Source organism: Eucyclogobius newberryi, unplaced genomic scaffold (genome assembly GCF_026437365.1).
Source record: "Eucyclogobius newberryi isolate DKJ021-1_F unplaced genomic scaffold, fEucNew1.0.hap1 SCAF_20, whole genome shotgun sequence".
NCBI classification, from domain to species: domain Eukaryota; kingdom Metazoa; phylum Chordata; class Actinopteri; order Gobiiformes; family Gobiidae; genus Eucyclogobius; species Eucyclogobius newberryi.
In genome coordinates, this window is record NW_027315835.1 from 23006387 (window position 1) to 23030449 (window position 24063).

The 24063-nt window shown below is 36.4% G+C and overlaps 1 protein-coding gene across 1 annotated transcript in view; it reads left to right on the plus strand.

Moving 5' to 3' along the window:
* The window catches only part of LOC140369239 (arf-GAP with dual PH domain-containing protein 1), a 51786-nt gene extending 27948 nt beyond the window's left edge, over window positions 1-23838 (plus strand). The window contains exons 3-11 of the mRNA XM_072456514.1: window positions 3644-3735; window positions 9666-9748; window positions 13855-13967; window positions 14768-14914; window positions 18150-18233; window positions 18373-18435; window positions 20123-20194; window positions 21259-21487; window positions 23650-23838. Of these exons, the coding sequence (XP_072312615.1) occupies window positions 3644-3735; window positions 9666-9748; window positions 13855-13967; window positions 14768-14914; window positions 18150-18233; window positions 18373-18435; window positions 20123-20194; window positions 21259-21487; window positions 23650-23678 (912 nt within the window). The 3' untranslated portion in view covers window positions 23679-23838. The remainder of the gene's footprint in view (window positions 1-3643; window positions 3736-9665; window positions 9749-13854; window positions 13968-14767; window positions 14915-18149; window positions 18234-18372; window positions 18436-20122; window positions 20195-21258; window positions 21488-23649) is intronic.
* Window positions 23839-24063: the final 225 nt, after the last annotated feature.

Consider the following 24063-nt stretch of genomic DNA (forward strand, 5'->3'; position numbering starts at 1 on the left):
TATTGAATTTTTGGGATTTTTTTTTTCTTCACACAAATTGATCGCGGGCCGGCCCTCCGCAACTTGCCTGGATTCGAATATGGCCCTCGGAGGAAAATAATTGCCCATCCCTGCTCCAAAGGAATCCATTCACAGTGTCCATGGCAGTAGTTTTAAGGCCCAAATAAAGATTCGGTTTGCATTACTCTATTGATCTCAGTCTTCTGAGCAATAGGAACATCCTAAATTCAGGATATTAATATTATATTATTTTACTAAGATAGATTATATATACTTAGTGAAGCTTGATTACTCTACTTGATAGATGATATTTCTAGTTTTGAGATCATCTAAAAATGGCCAACAACTAAAAATTGTATAAATAGAAATAATCACAAATAGGTTTAATCTCAAAACAAGAATTGTATTGGATCAACTGACATAAGTCCAATTAAACTAGTCTGACCTTTCAAATTAAAAAAAGATTCATATTGTATATCCAATACATTTTGACCAATTTAGAAAACATATTTTGCATTGTATATTTCATATTAGAAGATGTTTTTTTATAGTACCCTCCTTTGGGCATTTCTGTCCGTGCTCTATGGACAGTGAACCCTTGTCATTGTTGACCTCGATGACCCTGGCCTTTGATCTTTCTTTGTTGATGTTGCATTTCCTCCCAACGAGCAGTAAACAAACTTATCTCCATAGCGTACAGCATAGACTTATAGTCCCCCTGATAAATATGTCTGCGGAAAACTGTAAAAGCCAAAATTTTAAAGGTTTGCCTGAGTTGTTTCTTGTTGCTGCATCTGTTTCTTTGGACTTGTCTGAGCCGTGGTCTTTTGGGAAGGCAGGCTGCTGTTAGTCATGATGAAACGGGAGGTTGGGGACGTAGGTGGGAGATAATTGGGAGGTAAATTGGATTTGACTTGAGAGGAGCACAGGGTTGAGGTGGTGCCCGGGTAAATGAACAGACAGCACTGGGAATAACAAAGAAACAGCAGCAAAGCGAGGATTATAGGATCAGTTGGCTGAGTGTGCGCTGGAGGAAATGGGTTGTAACTGTAGTTTAGAGGCAGTTTAGAGATGTAGTGTTTTATGTCGATCTAGTTTTTACTGTTAAATAGACATATGCTAGACTATTTCAACTTTGGTTGGATTCACATTATGATAAACTGACATGTATTTTTGAGCTAGTGTTACCCTTTTTGTTTTATGCATAAATGCTTGAGAACATTTTGTGATCTCTACCTCCTCCATGCACACCTTTGATTCCTGGATCATACCTAAATTGAATGGCCAGCGGTCCCAGAATATAGAGAACAAAAGAGGTGACAAGCATCCCTGTCTAGTTGACCTGGAAATACCAAAAAATGGGGCAAGTAGTCCGTTCGTAAAGACAACAGCGTTTGGTCCTGAGTATACTGTAGGACCAAACATCTCATGACATTAATATTTAGTTTGTACCTTTGTGTATCTGTAACAGTTTTTGTAATTTGGGCCTTTGCGTGTTATCATGGAAATCTGAATATATTTTTGAAGTAATAAAAGACAGAAAACTTTGCCTTGAATACTTTAAATGAAACAAAAAAATGTCTGGATAAAGTTATATTTGCTTCCACCCCACAATTATAAATAAATAAAATAAGATACATTTTTAAATAGACTATATATTGGTAATAATACCTGAATCAGGAATAGCATAGGATATGTTTTAGATATCACGTGTATTTGTTAACAGACTTGTGACTTCAAATGGAAATGGAAAAGCAATTATACAAAAGAAGGAAATGTTGTTATGATAGATGAAGAGCAGGAACATATACTACTCAATGGAAATAATTATGTCGGGAAAGTACACACTATTCACAGGAAAATGCTGGAGAAATTTAGTTTTTCGGGTTCCCCATCATTAGCATGTGTTTTGGGATTGTTTGATTGTTCATACTTATTGGATTAAGATTAGTAAAGCACTGTGGACCTTTTCAACAATAGCTTCTCACTTATCTTTAAAACCATGTATCTGGGACATAAAACTCATGCCATGAAAACAATAGTGTTGGCAGCAGTGAAAATTGCTATCACAAAAACACAGCATAACAATTGATATTTATAGTATGGAAAACAATACTTTTGCTGTAAACCTGAAGATGGACATATTTGCCTGATATTGGTGCAGATGGGACAGATATGCAAAAAAAAAACCACAAGTAACAGTATTATTACACAAAGCAGAACAAATAATATTGCATCACAGGTTTTACATTGTGTATTGCAACAGCCTTACAATCTATATCGGGCGTGTAAATGAATTTGTCATTTTTGTTGACTGTTCTTAAAATGATCAAATTCAACATCTGAACTTCTGAATTATGATATATACAACGCAGCATCCTTAAGATAGTGTGGAAATTCTTTTCGCTGCAGTGGAAATTGGAGCGTATCAACCCCCCACAGAGCGAGGTCTTGTTTCATGTTGGCATTAACCATCACATAATTTTTATTTCTGGCAAATAAGTCAAGTCTTTCTGCAAAATCACAGAAATGGAGAGGCGTTTGGGAGTTTAGGATAATCCATGGATAAAAAACGCTTGGTGGTGGATTGAATGAGGCCAAGTGGATGGGTTGCAACTGTTCCTTGTATAATCCCATATGAAACCACATGCATCACTGTTAGCTTGAGTCACACCTAGCATGTTCTAAACTTCATGGCACTAGGTCGGTGTAATCCCTCATTCGTCCAGGCGTGTTCCATAGTAGAAAAAGCTTCAGTTGTAGTCATCTGGACTCAGTTTGAAAAAATAGACGTTTCGACTCTCATCCAAGAGTCATTGTCAATAACAGAATTTAGGTCGAGAACTCCGATATTAATACTGTTCTGTGGTAAGACCCGCCCATTGGGAGGAGCCTTCCTGAAGTAGAAAGAGTTGTTTGTTTCAACAGAACAGAGAAGGAAGGGTGTTTCTATCCCTTATGTGTCTGGCCTGTCGGAAAAACTGCAGAGAATTTTTAGACAACACGAAGTCCCTGTTTATTTTAAACCAGGTAACACTTTAAGACAAAAACTGGTTCACCCAAAGGACAAGTTGCCGACTCAAAAACAGAGCAATGTAGTTTATTCGATCCAATGCAGTGAAGAAAGTTGTAAAGAACGTTACATAGGTGAGACGAAACAGCCTCTACACAAGAGGCTTTATCAGCACAGAAGAAATACTAGTTCAGGACCTCAGAGCGCCGTGCATCTCCATCTTGAAGCCTCTAATCACTCGTTTGAAGACGGTGAGGTGAAGATTTTAAGCAGGGAGAAAAGATGGTTTGAAAGAGGAGTCAAGGAAGCTATTTTTGTTAAAAAAGAAAGACCTTCTTTAAACAGAAATGGAGGGCTTAGGTTTCATCTTCCAGTTCCTGAAACAAACAGAACTTTCTTTCTACTTCAGGAAGGCTCCTCCCAATGGGCGGGTCTTACCACAGAACAGTATTAATATCGGAGTTCTCGACCTAAATTCTGTTATTGACAATGACTCTTGGATGAGAGTCGAAACGTCTATTTTTTCAAACTGAGTCCAGATGACTACAACTGAAGCTTTTTCTTTCATGGCACTAGAGCTTTCTGTCTCATTATGGAGTTTTTTACTGACAAGGTTGTGTTTTCTTTCAGCTCATGACGGCTATGGGAAACAATGCTGCAAAAGCCAAGTACGAGCAGAAGGTTCCCCCATTCTACTACAGACCCACGCACTCCGACTGCAAGTAAGTACTATAGAATCTACTGTATGCATTATGATGCAATTACAATGCTTTTATAATTGAATACAGAATTTCAATGTTCCGCCAATCTGCATACTGCCATTGTGGCCTTGGGTAAGACACTTCACCAATCATATCTCTGTATAAAGGTGTTTGTGTGGGTTGTGTTTTGTTGGGCAGGAACCAAGTCCGCAGATTGGCAGCCAAGTTTGACCCAGGGCGATTGAAGTAACTATCATCACTGAATGAATAAGGCTTGAATTTGCCAATTTGAGTTGCTAGGAAAGCTCAATAGGACTATTCAATGTTGTGTTGCTATTTAAAGGTGCACTAGGTGACTTTTTGTTGGAGGGCTCACCATCTGACTTTCTCCAGTGAGATCTTATTGCTTTGCCTGCGATGTTTACAGAAGTGTGAAAAAGTGGTGTGAAAATGTTTGTTACACTAATGTTTCAAATCATCAAACGAATTCAATAATAGTGAAAGACAACACAAGGAAACAGAAAATGCAGTTTTAAATGAATGTTTTTATTATTAAGGGAAAACCAAATCCAAACTTACATGGCCCAATGTGGAAAAAGTAATTCCCCAATAAACCTAATAACTGATTGGGCCACCCTTAGCTGGAATCAAGCGTTTACAATAGCTTGCATCGAGTCTATTACAGTGCGATGGAGGAATTTTTGCCCACTCATCTTTACAGAACTTGTAATTCAGCCACATTGGAGAATTTTTGAGCATGAAGTGCCTTTTTGAGGTCATGCTACAGCATCTCAATAGGCTTCAGTTGGCCACTCTAGAGTCTTTCTTCATTCATTCAGAGGTGGACTTGCTAGTGTTTTGGATCATTGTCCTGTTGCAGAATCAGTTTGAGGTCACAAACAGATGGCCGAACCTTCTCCACCAGATTTTTTGGTAGATACTGTAGATTTTTTTGGCAGAACAGAACCAGACCATCACAGTACCACCAACTTTACTGTTGGTATGATGTTACTTTTATGCCAGATGTAATGGGATAAACACCTTCCAAAAAGTTCAAATCCACAGAGTATTTTCCCAAAAGTCTTGGGGCTCATCAAGATGTTTTCTGGCAGAATTTAGATGAGCTTTAAAGTTATTTTTGCTCAGCAGTGGTTTTCATCTTGGAACAAATTTTTGCCCAGCGTCTTTCTGAATGCAGGTTTATGCTTGATGCATCTGCGAGGTCCACAAGGGGTTGCTCTGCGAAAGTCATTTTTGCCTCCCTCGCGCAGCGTCATGCGCGGACCGGATTTTCTGCATTGGTGTCAGGGACAAATTAGTAACTATGCAGATGGTTCTGTGTGGAAATGAGCAGGATTTCCTAGCAGCTAGCTCAGATGTATACTGTCGACAACGCATGACCCACGTGCAGACTATAACCACTGCCAACGTCTTCTCCGCTGCCCTCTGCGCGTCTCATTACCGTGCTTGAAGTATAATACAAGCTTTATGGTGGAGACATGAACACTGACCTTGACTGAGGCAAGTGAGGCCTGCAGTTCTTTGGAAATTGTTGTGGGGTTTTTGTGACCTCTTGGATAAGTGGATTGTCGCTATGCACTTGGGGTCATTTTTGTTGGCCGTCCACTCCTGGGAAGGAGTGGACGTCCATGTTTTCACCTATTGTGGACAATGGCTCTTGCTGTGTTTTGCTGGAGTCCTAAAGCTTTAGAAATTGCTTTATAATCTCTTCCAAACTGATTGCTCTAAATTACTTTCTTTTCCATGGATGGGTTTGGATTTTGTTTTTCCTTAATAAGAAAAACTTTCATTTTGTATTTCCTTGTGTTGTCTTTGACAAATATTTCCATATTTTTTGATGATCTGAAACCTTTATTATTATGCTCCTCTGTATAGGACATTTGGCTACGATACCAATCTCTACCTCTATTTCAAAGTGTCCTATTATTTAAACCCAGATCTTGTATATTTAGTTCCATTTCATGCATGTGTAGTATGCATATACCTTATTCAATCCATAAAGCAAGGTATGCTGGAAGCTAGAGAACATTTTACATTTACATTTATATTTGCTGTGTTTACTGTAAAAATAGATTATTTTTATTAATAGATTATTCTCTCCTTTGGGATTAATTTGTATTATCAGTATGAGCTGTGGGAAAACAGTCACACTTGTTTTCCACCATTGTTGTTGTCTCTAAAGGTGACAAGGTGAAACGTTTTTTGACCTACTGCTAATGTGTAAAAACCACTACACACTACACAGAAGTTTCCTGTGAACTGAGAAATGCTACTTTTCACACCATAACTGTCTAAACACACTAAACATCCTCTTCTCTCAGAGGCGTTAGTCTATTCTTCCATATTACAGTTTCACTTACAACACTTACACATTAGGTGTTCGATGCCCTCTGCTGGCAACAGAGAGGATTGAAGCATTTTGAAATGATAGATTAGCAGCACAGCTATTGTAAGCATGATGCTAACAGACAGAAAAAAGAGAAAAAAAAACATCGGCTATGTAATACATGAAAGATAAATGCATTTCGTGCCATATTGTGGAACATTTTAGGCAAAGTAACATAACACAGTGCACACCTTTAAGCCAAAATGTGAGGACATGCATGCAATAGCCCAATACCGCTAAATATTTCTTATGTAGAGGGCACAATAGATTTATTTGATTAAGATTTACTTAAAAGCACTATATACATATAAACATTTAGTATTATTATTAGGAATTAAAACATAAAAAATCATTAAAATTGATGTTTTGTACAACGATTCAACTTTCTTTTCCACATTGCAATTTTGTATTTTTACGTTCTTCGCGTTTCACCCTCACCACACTTCATGCCCTTAAACAGCATCCTCCTAAACATCCCCTGCTTGGTTTTCTTATTTCTGATGCAGAGTTATTTACGCCTCAGACACTAGACAGGAGGATAAAACGTACAAAGTGTAGAGCAAGGCGGATGAAAACGCTTACGAGCCTGCAGAGAAGACAAAGGTTGGGAGAAGTGTCGCAGAAAGCATAGATAAGACTGACTGACAGTCCGTTGGCATAGCGATGAGGTATGACCACGGTAGACTGTGGAGCAGAATCAATTTTAATAAACATGCGGCAAGGTGATTTTTAAGGATTTTGTTATAATAATGAAAATTTGCAATTTCTTGATAGTGTTAGTGTTACAACTATAACCAACTGCTTGAGATGATTGGAATGAGGGTTGTGCTCATCGAATTGTCAGGTTGAAAGCTCTATTGTCAGGGCACAGAGTTTACAGATTCAATATTTTACCTTTCTAAAGTATTTTGCTGGATGAGAACTATAAGGAACTATCAGGGACACAATTGTGTCCAAGTGGGTTTGGCGAATGGTTATAAATACTGAAACATGTTTTTAACTCATGGTTCCAAATCAGGTAATATATGCATGTGTAAGACAACAGACTTGTATAGCAGAACTCTCTACACACACTGCACACTGATATAAACGAGACAGAATAATACAATTCAATAATTCAATGCTACACAGACACAGGTTGTTCAATGAGTAATAAGCTTCGATATCTAACTTCCAGCTCCAATTTCTATAGTCCACTCATTTCTAAAGTTCACTCATTTCTAAAGCTCACCAATTTAAGGATTTGCGTTGCTAGATGATATAAAATTAAAATGAGATTGTTAAACATTACAATTATGTCCAGTACTTTTCCGACTTGAAGCCGGTACTTTTTTACCAAGCTTTTAACCCTGCTGCCCATACAACGGTGCGTCTAATTTATGGATTTTTAACTGGCTAGCGGCCACCGGGGGGCACTCTAGCAGGAAGCGCAAGCGTTTGACACACTGTGGAAGAAGACGTCAGTGGACTGTGCTTCTCTGTATTTTGAGCTTCAAAACGCTGTGTGTTTTATTACAATCAGACTCATATTCATAGACAAATGAGTCGAATGAGGAAGTTAATCTAGACGTGAAGTCTGCAGTTTAGAACCTGCCTCATTGATATGAGACGTTCTTGGCCCGACCTGACCCGTGGAAAACCCGTGGATCACTACCATGGAGCAATCTTTCTGTGTAAATATCTCATGTTACAATGTAACTCTCACTAAGCACAAGCTCAGGAGGGGATGAACTAGATGTGAAGACACAGACACAGGTTAAACAGCTCACACAGAGTAACCAAGCACAGAGGGGTCAGTAGGGACAACTCAGACATGTTCTTTGTATGTTAAATTTCAAAATGCTGTGTGTTTTTATTATAATCCAACTCATATTCACAGAAAAATGTGTCAGATTTGTCAGCCGGCCGCGCCGTAAGACCCCCATTTCAAAAGACAACTGGCGCATCACTCCCATGTACTATATTTATTTGTAAATATTTCATGTTACATCGTGGGCACCTGCGGCTTATTGACATATATTTACAATGTATTTTTTCTTGTAAATTTTATTGCCTATAGCCCAAAAGTTAAGGTATTAAGAAATGTTCATTATGTGATATCTACATCGATAAATTACGTAAAACTTTGTTACGTGTGGTCATGTTTACTAGCGAGGTTCTGATGTTACTACGGTATTTGTGGTCATGTTTACTAGCGAGGTTCTGATGTTACTACAGTATGTGTGGTCATGTTTGAGATGTTTGGTGGATAACGCTAACTCTTCCACTGAAAATGCACTGGAGCTAATTCAAGCTGGATGTTAAAAAATATCATATCACGATTTTCTTTTGCCATATTAATCCTTCTCGATTTCAATTCAATTTTATTTGGTCTTTCTAAAAATGTTGTAATGATTTCATGAACATAAACTAAACAGACTTTTAATATGTACCATTCAACCCAAATAATATTCATATTTCTTCCTCTAAAGTCTGACCTCTGCACAAAATCACATGTTTTTACTAACAGAGGATCGACTGTAGTGTAGTAACATTTTATTTTGTGCTGTTTGTTTTTACTTTGTTTTGCATTGCCTTTGATTTTGATTGATTGACATTCAAAAACCCCTCCCAAATAATAGACAAGGTGGGCTTCTGGAATCAGGTGTATAGAGTCTGTCATTTGGGTTGAGGGAGGGGAGAAGACAAACTCCAAAAAGTTCAACACAATCAATTTTTCATTGAGGTAAGAGTGCAGCAAGATAAATCGCTATTGATTCAAAATTGCTATTTGAATTATCACAATTAGCAATTATTTAAGTAACATCAAATTGTTGTAGTATAGTCATCTTCTGGTGTCATAATACTAACATTTTAAACTCTGTTTCGATAGAAAGGAATAGGCTCAATACCAACTTTGATTCCCCAATTCAAAAATTCTATTTTTTTAAAAACAACAGTCATTTTTAACACAATATAATAGTATTGTCTTTATGTTACCATGTGGTCTAATATTAGTTCGGATAAAACACAAAATAATTTGAAAACTGTTAAGGAAATGTCCAAATTTGTCCTGTTCATGTGCTTTGTTTAAAGTACCGATGCTTGCTCAAATGAGTATCTAGTTTGGATACTAGTTTTAGTATCGTTTAATATCTGAGTTTTGATACCTTTTGACAACCTCTACTACATGTTTCCATTTCCGTCAGTTCTGCTTCTTTATCTACATCTTCTCTGAAATGCAAATGCTCTTTAAACGCTTTACCGTTAAAAGAGCAAAAGATTATCATTATCAGAGTGTATTTTCCAAAATCTCTTAGCCGTGCTGAAAATATTGTTGATTTTGTGTCCACGTACCAGCCGTAGTAGTTGTCGTCATCATTGCAGTAGTAGTAACCGCTGAGTGTTGCCTCATTTTTCATTGCGTTGGTGTGTGCTGACAGTTAAACTCTCTCTCTCTCTCTCTCTCTCGCTCTCGCTCTCTCTCTCTCTCTCTCTCTCTCTCTCTCTCTCTCTCTCTCTTCCCCCCATCCCTCCCGCCCTTCTCCCCATGTCACCTCTTCAGGCTGCTGAGGGAGCAGTGGATCCGGGCCAAGTACGAGAGAAATGAGTTTGAGTTCATCGAGAAGCAGGAGCCCTACTCTGCAGGTGAGCACAGGCCTGGTCTGTTGAACTGGTTCTGATCCGCGACTCCACCCAGATGGAGCATGGGGCTATTGTAATCACATCATGGCAGTTATATGCAGTTAGAGTTGGATTACATGGCCGATAATGTTATGTTATTCCGGAAAGGAAACTACCGAAACAAAACAGGACTGTTTTAAATTCTTTGGTTCATTTTGTTGACATATTAAAGCTCCATTACCTGATTTTTTATTTTACACCTCCAAGTATGTAGCCTAATTAAATCCTAAATGTCCTTTGCTGTCACAAACTTGTTAACATTCACATTCATTCATTTTGGGGGCACGTCCACAGCTTTCAAACTGCTTTTTTTATATAGCGAAGTGAAACTAGGGTGGACCAAGCATCAAAGCACATTCAATCAGAGGACTGCTGCTTTTTACTCTTACTTCTGTTTTAAGAAAGTTGACTTTATAATTCTTTATAATTATGACTTTATAATGCAGATGGCGTTGTGCGGTCTAAATGGTTGTAAAATTATTGAAACTGTACATATATTCTAATAAATACAGCACGGAGGTGTCTGGTTCAGTTCCAAGCAGGAGTCTTTCTGTCCGGGTGGGTCAATCTTTTATGTGCATTGTCCCTGATAAATAAACATATAGAAATTAATTGATTGATCGTTATTGCAATGCCAGGTGTCTCTCTTGCATTTTAAACTGTGATTTTCTAACTTTTCACCAAGTATAACCAGGATTATATCAAGACTACATTCGGACTAAACCAAGACTAGACTGGGGCTAAATTAAGTTGAAAACCAGACAAAAATAGACAAAAATTTGGGGGGAAAATACATGAATGACAAGACCATACATAAAAAAGTGTACAGTATGTACTTAAATGTACAATACTATAGATATTTGATTGAAAAATTAAAAGTTAAAAAAATTATTAACATTCTCTTATCCTATACTGCATTTTGTCTGGTGTAATTTTATGAACTTTATCCAAATAAGGCCATACGAGCTGGGATGGTGTACATTTCAGTCCATGCTGTAAGTGGAGCTCTATGATTGGCTGCTGGTGACCTCATCCTCTTATTGTTACAGTATCATCCGCACACAGTATCTTATGAGTCATTGTGCCTTTTAAGTTAAGTTACGTATAAGTTTTGTTTATTGTGCGCAGTGCATTGTGGTATTGTCTACGGAGGCTAAAAATTGAGTTTAAAATGACCGTACAGCGGTCAGTGCGAGCATTGATCTGGTGAATGCAAAAGTAAAAGAGGAGAGGAGGAGAGAGAGAAAGAAAGAGGAAAGGCTATTGATCCATGAGGTAATGCAAGTGTGGTAAGGATTTTGTGGCAAGAACTACAACAAATGATTGAGAAAATGAAAGGACTAAAGGGTCATTTAAGAGAAGTTGTGATTCGGTTTAGAATTTATGTTCAAAGTTCACTTTTTAAACCCATGTAAGAGTATAAAAGGACACATATTTTGCAAATATTATGTTTTTTGAGCTTTTTTCCATGTTTCAACATCAAGAACTTCACCAAAAACCTACCTGGAGTTGTATTTAGCTCCATTCCCCTCAAATTGCATCAATTTGTGGCATCATAGTTGGAAATCTCTTGGAAAGTCTGCTGTGCTATTTTTAAGTCAGTAAATCTTTGCGAGATTTATGTGTTTTTCTGTTGTCAAAATTGTGTTCATTATAAAAAGTTAGTGCAAGCTAGTTTTTGTTTATATCCCCATGGTAATTCCCTCTGCTACCAGTAGATGGAGTCCTTGCTAACTCAAGTCCTCACGTAAGAACTTCCGATTGTTACAAAGTAATGTGTGCATTTCAATACATACATTATTTCTACATTACATTACATACATTATTAAGTTCTAAAACAGTGCGATTGATGCTTTATAGAAATGCTGAAATTAGGACTCCTGGTTGCATTTACCGGATTATTTTAAGGCGAAATATTAACTTTTGCATAAGTAGATAATCATTTTACATTTTGTTCATTCTAAACCACAAAACTGATGTAAAACAGCTTAGTTAAGTCCATTGGCTTCCTGTTCAAAACTGCAGAACTGATAAGCGACATTTTACTGTAACAGGATGTGGATTGTCATTTACATACATACATACATTTCTATTTTTGGCATTATGAAATTTTAGAACCCTTCACGTGTCACTCAGAGTCTATTATTTTCCAAATAATAAGTACAGGGATGTGGGCGGGGCTAGGCGGTACGTGAAAACAACTTTTCTGGGCACTCGAGCCTCAGTTGCAGGACAATACAGGATTACTCAAACATGCAGGAATCAACTTGAAACTAATGATGAATGTTGTAAGAAGATTAAAAGTTAATCATCATTAAAGTTGGTTCTCCTCTAAACACTTGATGCACTATGGTCCATGGTTATTGACATGTCGAGAATGTTTCACACTATTGCATTAAATCGATCAACCTGGAGATAAGAAAGTGATGTCACCAGGCCAAGTTCCAGGTCCTCATTTATAAAAGAGTGCGTCAAACTGTGCGTACCGGAAAGGAAAAATCTCACGACCTGCACACAGAAAGAAGCAATAAAGCAATAAAACTGAATTACCTAATTTGATAAATGCAAGCTAGTTCAATGCTAGACTGGAACATTCCGGGTAAAGCAATAAGCAGGAAACAGACCCTCCTCTGGAAAAGTTACAAAGTACACCTTTAACTACTAGCTGTTTGGTGTAAAGATCATAAATGTGAAGTCACGTTTAGCAAAGAGAAAAGCTATTACGGTAAGTGTATTATGTAAATGTGGATGTATAATGACTATATTTGAATTTAATTAGAGTTACGTACTTATTCAAACACTGATATAAAGATATGAGCACTGCTTTATCGGGCAAACCTTATCTGTATAAGTTAATGGTTAATTCTCCTTTTATATCTTACTATCAAACAATTTTCTCAAATCTCCACGGAGTCAAATGTATAAAATTGTGGTGAGTCACGTACATTGAACCTGCCTCCGAAATAGAATCTGGATCAGAGAAACATGCGGCGTGGGCTGAGGATTCCACCAAAATAGACAAAAGAGAAAATAAATTAGGCTCTAAAAATAGAACGGCATAAAATACTCGCAGTCAAATGTCCATATGCGGCGGCGGTGGTGGTTTCATGCTACATTGAGTCTCACATCCTCTTGGTTTTTCCGCTGTTTAGTGATTTACAAATGATTTGAAATGAGCGCTCGGATTACAGCAAGAAGCTAAATGTCTTTGTCATTACAGCTCCAATTTCGAAAAGAGGCTGCGTTTAAACAATGTGCAAGAATACAACGTTTTCTGTTTTTTTTTTTTTTTTTTTTAAAGAGCGCAATGTACAGAATTTTACTGTAAAAACAGGAACTTTTTATTTTTAGCATTGGTGGAAGAAGTGCGAAATTGTGTTATTTAACTAAAAGTACAGATACATGTGCAAAAAACAACTGAAGTAAAAGTAAAAGTAGCATATATAAAATCTACTTACATAAAGTTTTGAAGTACCAGTTTAAACATAAAGTAAAAAGTATGTTTAAGTAAATGTAGTGATTTTGGTAAAGAATTGTGCAGATTTTGGATCAACAGGAGCAATTCTAATCAATTTCCAAAATGTTCTGTGGATTATATGTATATTTTTCTATAGATTTGTGTTTCATATACAAATGTATTACATACTTTACCGTAGACTCAATACAACAAATATTTAATAAACAATACAATTTGAAGGCTAGAATATATTATGTTTCTGGGTTTGTTTGTTTGTTTTTTTGAGAGAAGAAAACTAACTGGCTTTTCTACCCTGGAATTTCAAAATTGTAGTTGATTTATCTTTAAAAAAAAAACAAAAAAAAAACACAATCTTTCCCCATAAGACAATCGGAGACTCGTGAGACATTGCCGTATGGAAAATATTGGGATGAATTTGTTTCGCATGTAAAAAAAATTGCTGTATTTTTAACGCTGTCAACTATGACCAACTTAAATATAGAATTCTTCTGGTAAGAATGAGAAGCCACACAGGGAAATCAGATTGTTCTCACTGTGATGATATTTGAGTCTCTCTCTCTCTCTCTCTCTCTCTCTCTCTTTCCCCTGCCAGGTTACAGAGAGGGGTTCCTATGGAAACGGGGTAGAGACAACGGGCAGTTCCTCAGCCGAAAGTTCATCCTTTCCGAGAGGGAGGGGGCGCTCAAGTACTTCAACAAGCAGGATGTGAGTATCGCTCGTGACAATGCAAAACAGAAAGTCATGCATTTTAAAAAGCAGATGTTGATACGGTGAATGATTTTTGGTAAAAATCATGCTGCAAAATTATGCATATTTGCTTTTTTTGGTCTGTTGGCTCTCTCAACATACAAGCTTTCATGTAGAAACAATTACTTTGTTTCCACGTTACTTTGCCTCGATAAGTAATTTGCATTTGATAGGATGGCAGACAAGGCCCACCAATTAATCTGCACAAATCCGATTTAATTAATAGGGAGTAGAGTCTGGGGAAAACACAAATATTTACAGTAGATCCATAGCTTTATATAGGACTTTGCACTTTCAAAGGTTGTTCTCTCCTAAAGCATTTCCCCCACATAGATAAATAAAGATAAGTTCTTAAAGTGGCACGTACACACACCAAACTCTACAATGTTTGTTTGTCCCAAATATGCGTAATTTGTTAATTTTCACACACATAATGCCTTATTTATACGTGAAAACATAATATGATCAAAAACATTAGCATCATGTTTCATTTAATTTATACATATTTTTATTTTTATTTTTATGTACCCTCTAATATGTTTCAAATTGATACCTTTAAATTTAAGATTTTTTTCCTATTCACCTGCTCAATCTTGCCTAAATTGAATGTTTTGCAATTGTGATTAGATTTAAAATGTACATATGTTTTTAATATCCAGGAGGATTAACATTAAGACTGAAATATAAAGGGCTAAACTAATACAAGAATCCCATGTTTGAATTTCAAACTTGTTTTTATGTGTCTTTATGTGTGTCAGGCCAGAGAGCCCAAAGCCGTCATGAAGGTTGAGACCCTCAACGCCACGTTCCAGCCGGCGAAGATCGGCAACCCTTGTGGTCTGCAGATCACATACCTGAAGGACAACAGCACACGCAACATCTTTGTGTACCACAGCGACGCCAAGGTGAGCAACAACTATCGTGTTATAGCCTGAGTACCTGCAATAAAGACACATTGCTCACTTTTGTGTGTACTTACAATAATATAACATGAAAATACAAATTGATATAAAAAAAACAACTATTAATGAATCGATTAATAAAAATGCATACATACAGACAGTTGTGTGTTGTCTGCATATAATTATAGTGCGTTTTATTCTCCATAAACCAGGAACCTGTCTCTATGAGGTTTTTGACGTGCTAAAATCAATAAATCTGGACAGATCAGCCAGTGGACAGCGAGTTGTGGATGTCACTGATGACATAATCAAGGATTTACAAATAAGGTGGAAACTTCAAAAGAGATTTGTGACCAAATGCTAATGCTAATTTTCTGGCATAATGATACATTTAAATAAAAACTGAAGTAATACACAAATACAAACAATTGAGTAGTCTTCACTTTTAATTTGTATTGGTTGTTTGTTTTATTTTACGTTTTCATAAAGTTATCATTAGCTGTAGGACACAGTGAGCTAGCGAGCGTGCTGCTGTGCAGAGCATATTAACTTCAATACACATACAATACAATACAATACAATACAATAACAAACAAGATCACACCTTAAACTCATGCCTGAAGATGCAGAAATGCATTCCTTTCAGGATCAGCAACAATACTCTCTCCCTGAGTTGTCAGAGAGCATTCATCCTTGTTAAGGCTTCAGCAATAAAGGACGCTCTGGCCCACTGAGTTCTGTTTGGGGCATTCTCAGAAGGGAGAAGATTAAACTCCTCCAAAAGAGTGCCGTTATTTGTTCCTCCGGCTGTATATATCATTGCAGCTGAGACTGTTTTAAGCCTGTTTTAAGTCATTTTGCCTTTCACCAACCAGCCAGACGATTTCTGCTGGAGACAGAGAGGGCAACAAACCAACAAACAATGAAAAATGTAACAACTGATTCAATAAAATAGGGTCATAAGAGTAAAAGAGCTCATTTACTTCCCAACAGCAGGAGTAACATAATAATGGTCGTCGTCTCATGGTACGCAGAGGGAACTACAAACAGCAAACATGAAGAAATCAAAAAAACATTACAACATTTTACTCTTTAATAAATGCATACATGTTTAAAGAAAGTTACCAATTCTTTACAAAACTCGGAGCCTCAAGTCCTCGGAGCCGTTTCCAGGTGTAATCAGGAAACCTCTCACCTACAAACGCACCACACTTTTGGAGCTGGAGTGTGAGAAAAGTGTGTACAGTAAAACCAGTTCTTTTGTCTGGGTGTGTGTGTGTGAACTCCATACTGCTGCAAGCTAAAATGACCCACACTAATTCTTTACTTTACTTCTTTTTTGTTGGTTTGTTTCTTTTACATATCTTTAAATTCATGTTTTTTTTAGGTTTCATAATGATCCTCTAATGCCACTGAAATTATTATTTGACAAGTAGAAATTTATGAGAACACTTTTAATTTGTTTAATTCATGTTAAAATTGTCAGTGTTTCTTAAGCGTAAAACAAATTGTGCCTGATTAATCACAATAATAGATTATTGAAATACTGATTTAAATAATTTAATAATCAAATAATTGTTTATTGGACAATACATAGGTTCCATGTTATGTGAACCAAAAAATAATAATCGAGATAATTTTAGAAGCAATTCAATTTTTAGTCCAAAAAAATAGACTTAAATGTAAATTACCGGTACTTTTTTAAGATAAGATAAGATAACTATCTGGTTGTTTTTAATTTCATTTATTTTGTCTTTCAGAAAGTAACATTTGGCAAACCTGGTCACAAACTTAAGGAACAATAACATGTGGAAATGAAAGAAAACTAAAGATTTCACTGTTGTTTGATCACAGTCTCAATAATTGTGAATAATCGTTAAATCGTGATGTTTTTTCTCACAATAATCGTAACACTAAAATGTAATAGATGAGCAGGAATTGACACATATATTACACATTTAGTGTTTTTGATGAAAAAAACTATATTGTTTGTAAAATAACAGATTTTTCAACTCTTTTCGACTCACACTTGATACACGATTATTTATAATCTAAACGAGGGGTGAAAAAAACGGTCATACACACATATATATATATTATAAATATTAGCATTTGATGATACCATTTTTGTCAAAACTGCTCAATTTGGAAACAGGACAAAACAGAAGCATTAACAGTCAGTTGGTCGGTGTCAGCTAAAGCACAATGCGCCCTCTGCTGGGGCTGTGGAGGTGCTGCAGCAGGAGCAGGTCAGTGAGTTCAGCTTGTGCACCTGCCTGTCACTCTGCCTCTGGAGTGGCTTTATTGACAGCTCTGCAGTAGGCCGAGACGGAAGTGTCTGGACAGCACCTGAACGCAGCACGCTTCACACCTCAAACAAAAGACAGAAAAGTAAAAGTAAACGTACATTTCCTGCTTCATTTTAATTATAGAAATACATTTCAGGGACTTAATTTGACGGTGTGTCTTGGCTAATAGATTTTAAGTTATTATGGTCAGACACTGCAGGTCATTTTATCTTAAATTTAGAGACTTCTCCTGTCTTTTCTCACATAAATGTTTTTTTTTTTGTTTAATCTTGTACTGTTTTCAAAATTTAAAAAAGGCCTTTTTTGCATAAAAATATAATCTCTATAAATTGCACATATTTGGGACAAATCATAGAAATTGATACAGCCAGAATAAATGTTCTTACTTCATTTTGTTGGGAAGAAAAATACAGACGAGATCTGGATATCTTATAAACTTTAAAAAAAACTTTTTTTTTTTAAATCTATAGAAGCAAGTATTTTACATTATGTTTTTTTTTATTTGTTTACTAATAATCATCATCATAATCATAATTATAATAATGGCAACATATGTTTACTCTAACCTAGAAACTTGCATTTTGCTTGCTTATTATTATTATCATTATTATTATTATTTATTTTATTTTAATTTATTTATGTATTTATTTTTTATTTATTTTATTTTCATTGTCTCATTCCTTTGCCTGGAATGTTCCACAGTTTTATTACTCAACAATACCTTGAAAGAAGTATTTTGGTCGCGTCACTGGCTTGTCTCCATGGTGATAGATAATGCCATATTGTAGAACATTCCAAACAGATCAACTAGAGCAGTGACACAGTACAATTTTATATGAATCTAAAATATTATAATATTTGAGTTATTTTGTGTGTACCTCTGTAAATAACCTAAAGAAATAACACGACATTCATGACTTATCTTCCAGGAAATGGTTGACTGGTTCAACGCTATCCGAGCAGCGCGCTTTCACTACCTCCAGGTGGCGTTTCCTGGAGCCAGTGATGAGGAGGTACAGACTTATCTTCTCTCATGTTGGATTCATTCAAGGAGAACACCAGATCAGCACCAGATCTTTTGTCCCAGTTGTTTCCACGACACCAGAAGGTAATTCCATCTTGTCTTCTCTGTGGTGTGTCTGTCTTCTACAGCTGGTGCCCAAGCTGACCAGAAACTTCATGAGGGAGGGATTCATGGAGAAGACAGGACCTAAGGTTTGTCAGTGCGATTCCTAAAAGCATTTGCTGTTAACAAAGCGTGAAGATATAGTTTATTACTTTATTGAATTGTTTGAGCTGATGGCTGGAGTTAGATTGGAGTAGATTGAGCGCTAACACAATTCCTGAGGGAACGTCTGACTAAAGTTAACTGTGCTTTCAGTAGATACATAATTATTCATGAGATTAATGTCAAAGTAAAGGCTCAAGCATGTTTAAAGTACAATAGCAAATAATGCTGTGAAGTCTTACACTTCTAACACTTGATTTGCATTGGTTGAATGTTTTCTTCAAATGAAAAATTTTTCGAACCAAACAAGACTAAAATAAACATAATGGGCTGGGACAATCACTATCATGTTACAGAGGGCACGATAGAATATGTATTACAATACACGATATATTGCAATTTGATATGAACAAGTATTAGAAATACACATTACACATAATACACTTTGGTATTATGATTCAATATTATAAAGAACTGCAATACTGCATGAAATGTGACATAGCTGGAGTTAAAATACAAGCTTTTTTAATTAGTCAGCTTCAAAGATTAATATTAACAATGCTGATGCTTAGTCAGCAAACAAACACATATGTAACAAAACATGTAATAAATAAAAACACATGAAAGTCCATTTCATGATGTCTGTAATATTTGGGAGATCAAGAACTCAGAGCAGGGGTCTCCAAACCTTTTTCACCGTGGGCCGCATTTTGAATTATACAGAGCAGATGGCATTTGACATAGTTTCGATGCCTCCACACCTTTAATAAAACTTGGAACATTATTATTGGGTTGGTATAACATCAAAATGTTTGAATTTTTCCAATTTTACAGTAAAAAGTACTACTTGTTGTTGTTTGGGTCAACTTAGCAGGACGCCTGTTGACCAGCAAAAATTGGAGTACTTGGGCAAGACACTTCGTCCTTATCATATGAACAACTACAGTCAATGTAATGTGTCTTTTGTACAGTATAAATTCAAAATCTCAGTGGGGGAGAAAGCGCAATCAAATGAAAAAGATCATGAATATTTTTAATAATGATGGCACAGAATACTAGACAAGATAAGATCATTTCATCTGTTACATGTCTACAAAATGAAACCCCATATTTTCCTAGGAGGTCAGTAGCCACTTCTCGTTGATCTTCATTATCTTGTCAGCACTTTAAACGATGAAATAAGTGTTTGCGAATTCAAGGAAACAGCTCCTTGTAAAGCTAAGTGAAAATAACCTGTCTAGACATAAGAACAGCCACAAAACTTTGTACCGTCTTCTTTCAAGGACTCATCATTTCATTTCTAAAACTGCATAATGCTGTCTCCGGAGAAATGTGCAGGTTTTCATGTCTAATTACCTGTTCGTGCTCTTTGGCAACTAGCTAGTCCCTGGTTAGTGGGTGAACGTTCAACCCACTGCACCACTGCCAACCTCTAATAATATAGAAAATAATTCAGTTAATTTTGTGAATTGTTCTAAACCTACAGAGAAAACATCATAATATAATTTATTCATAGCTACAAGTATTTAAAGTGTCTTGTGATTATGCATTTGATATGACAGTATTTAGCACCCATTTATCTATGACGCAGAATAATTCTAAATCAATCAGCAGGAATCTTTGTAACATGTTGTAATGTGACAAGTGCGACATTGACGTATCCATGTTTTGCAGCACACAGAAGGCTTCAAGAAGAGGTGGTTCACCATGGACGACAGGAGGCTCATGTATTTCAAAGACCCTCTGGTAATCTCTACTTCCTTCTCCTGTTTTAGACTCACAACTGGACCTTTTTTTCTGCAGAGGTGGAAGTAGAGTCGCCAAAAACTGTAGTAACTGTAAAAGGCCGATATAGCGGAATATCTGACAAACACCCACGGAATGCCTCTTATAAAGGCTTTTACGCAACTCTTTGGATCTTTTATCTGCAGATTACTGATACTCAAATAAAAAAACGACTTTAAAAAAGCATTAAATTAGCATTAAAGTAGCAGAAAATGTACTTAAAGAGTAAAAAGTAAAAATTTAAAGCGTTAAATGTAGTGTAGTGTAGATTCAGTTTCCTGATTTTTGTAGTGAATTTGATGTATTTATTCTTGTTTTTTCAAAGCTGGGGCTCAAAATGTTAAAAATAACTCCTAAAACCATGAAAAGTTAATACTTAATACTTAAATTGTACTTTTCAGTCCAGTTAAAAAATGTAAGGAAGTAGAAAATACAGATACCTGCGGTGGCAGTCTCAGATGCAGTGAAGTAAAAGTAAGAAATATCCACTGTGAAAATGATATTATTAATATCATAATATAATAATAAAGTACAGTACTTTTACTTTTGCACGTACTCCATGTGTTTTCAGCCGCTGCGTCAGGCTCGTGCGGAGCCGGTTTGTGCGTGCTCATAGAAAATCATTCAGTTGAAACGTCTCTGTCTAAAAAACTAAATCTATAATGCTGAGGTGGGCTGTACTCAGTTTACTGTGTTACATTTACGTTTTCAGAGGGAGAGGGCAAACACTTCTGGGGAGAGGGAGGGACGGCTGAGGGTTGATAAGATCTTGTATGTGGCACTTTGGGGTTTGTTTTTATCAGGCCGACCCAGTGGTCCTGCTCACCACGTTCCAGTAGGTTGGGGGCCCTGGTTGAGGATAATAGTACACTTGATACAGTATGTCCACGTTATGCATAACAATTTTGTATTTGCATTCTTTCTAGAGTACTGTTATTTAAAATAAATGTTGTACACATCCTCTTGAGTGCGCGCTCCAGATTTGGCTCTTGCATACTTTGGCTGAAGGTGCCCTTGTGCCGCAGGACGCTTATGCCCGAGGAGAGGTGTTCATTGGGAGCAAGGAGAACAGCTACACGGTGCTCCCTGGTCTGCCCCCCGCCACTCAGGGCCACCACTGGAACCACGGCATCACCATAGTAACGCCCGAGCGCAAGTTCCTCTTCGCCTGTGAGACAGAGGCCGAACAACGCGATTGGATAGCCGCGTTTCAGAGGGTCATCAACCGACCAATGAGGCCACAGGAATATGCAGGTTAGATAAGATAATCCTTTATTGTCCACACATGGGGAAATTTCATTGTTGCAACGCAGGTAGATACAGAGGAAAAGGACAGATAACATATAGGAAGTTTAAAAAACACTCTTAATAGAATAACTCTTATAAATAAAAACTCCTATAGGTATTATTACATATACATTTGTACACTGCAATTAGTTCTACATTTTTTTATGTTGTATATTAATTGACTGATTGAGTCTGCCAAGATGATATTGCAAATGAGGGTTGTTAGAATATTACTATTAGCTGATGATGTTCTACTTTTTACTTTATTTGGCAGAATAAAACTGTTTTACATCGATTAAGTGTTTGAGAGAGCAGAGTTCCAAAACATAATGATATCACACTAGGGAGACTCCGTCCTAAAGTTTGGGGCAATTTACACCCATCATGACGTCATGATTTACAACCAGGAAGTACAATTTTAAACCAAAAAAATTGCCAAACTGGGATTACATTTTTATGCAATAATCTTAAATATATATGAATAAGAATTTTAACTGTGAAAATTAGTAGTTCAACTTGTCATTGGCATGGAAATATTTGTGACACGCCTTTGCAGCAAAAGCCTTTCTATAACAAGTGTAACGAAAGCTTCTAACAAGCATTACATCAGTTTGGGTCCAACTCTTTTAATTTGCGATAATTTAACACGTGCTGCATTATGACGTCGCCTGTCACACTGCACTGCACTTCACTCAAGGTTTGCCACGTTAAAAAATATAAAAAATATGATAAATTAGCTGTCACACTGCAAAACATAAAACTAGTGTTGAAAAGTTTGATCTGACAAAAATAAGAATGTAATAATAATTAAAGCTTGAACCTTCAGAGCTTGTCCTGGAGCTCCTTCTTGTTTTTGTGGAACGTCTTTTTAAATATGTTATTTCTCATGTCACACGCTTTGGATTACTGTGGTGGAAGAAGTACTCCATTCTGTTACCTACATAAAAGTACAGATAAATGAGCAAAAGATCCTAAAGTAAAAGTAAAAGTATCACATTCAAAATCCACTTATAAGAGTAGGAAGTCATTGTTTGAGATTTTGAGAACTATTCAAGCGTTAAATTGTAATTTCAATAAATAATGATTTATTATCCTGATTATTGGTTATTCAAATACATGACCCTGGTTCTGTATGTAGCCTCATTTTGACAGGAATTCTTAAAAATGTAGGAAAGATGTTCCCATAAACGTGCTGAAAAAGTAAACCCCTCGGCCACTTCAATGATCTAAAACCATAAGAAAAAATACTTCACTTTCAGTTTAGTTAAAAAATGTAGTAAGTAGAAAGTACTGATACCTGCTCTCAGATGTGTAGTGAAGTAAAAGTAAAGAGTATCCACTGTAAAATGCGCGCAAATAAAGTACAGATACCTAAAATGTTTTTTTATGTACAGTTCTTTTAATTGTGCTACTTTCCACCAGTGTTGGATTACAGTTTAAAATGTATGTTTAGATTTAAAGTAGAGATAAACGTATAATTTTAGTAACGAATATTTATGACAGCGCCTTTATGAACAGTGTCTGACACGAGTTACTCATTCAGAAATGTTTGAAGAACATTTTAGTGTTTTTGTTAACAATACAAAAAAATCTGAATGTAATTGCACTTTATTCATCACTGTTGAGTTGGATTTTGGAGGAAGACGAACAAAGATTTAGAAAGAAAGTAATTTCACAAAAAATATAAAGAACATGTTTTGTACAGATCAACTGGAGGTAACTGGACCTGACCTAATAGTATTGCCATTGTGTCCCTGAACCATATACTTAAAAATGCTCTGTTTTACCAGCTTGTAAGGTGGCGCTCTCCTTCTCAAACTCGTTTTATCATTCCAGTAGCATAATTGCCATTACTACAAACATGTTTGAATCGTAGCTAATGCTCATCCTCTGCAGGCAGCAATACTATTTCATATGCACAGAAATTAGGGCTTAAAGGTTTTGTCTGAATATTTACACATGGTAATCAGAAAAACATTAAAAAACAAGGCAATTTTTTGAATAAAACTGAATAATTCATTAGCCTGTACAGGACCTTAAATGTCAACTTACCATCCAACCTAACTACAGAAAAAAAACATGAATTCAGTTACAAAATTGAGCGTTTTTATTGCATTTTGTCTCTGCAGTTGAAGCCCATTTCAAGCACAAGCCCTGACATTGGGCCAAGATGTGTTAAATTAATCTGGACTTGTCACCTGCAAAATAAAATCAGACTGTGAACGGACACGAGGACAACGGTACACATTTGCGAGGAGATTGGAAATGGACAAATGTATGGAAATGCCAGAAGAAAGCAGCTGGACATCAGACGACATGATGTCATAAATTCCAATATTGTGTTCGCCGTACCAAAATACTCCCTGTCCAACCTTTTCCCCTGGGTTTTGTCTTGTTCTTCCAGTAATCTATGTAATTATGTAATCTAGAGTCACGTCACTGGTCGCCGAACAATGTAAAGGCATTGTTTATTTATTGAATGTACAGTTTTTGGGACAGCTAAATGTGTGTGGGGTGTTTACTTCCCGAGCGCTTTGGAGCAG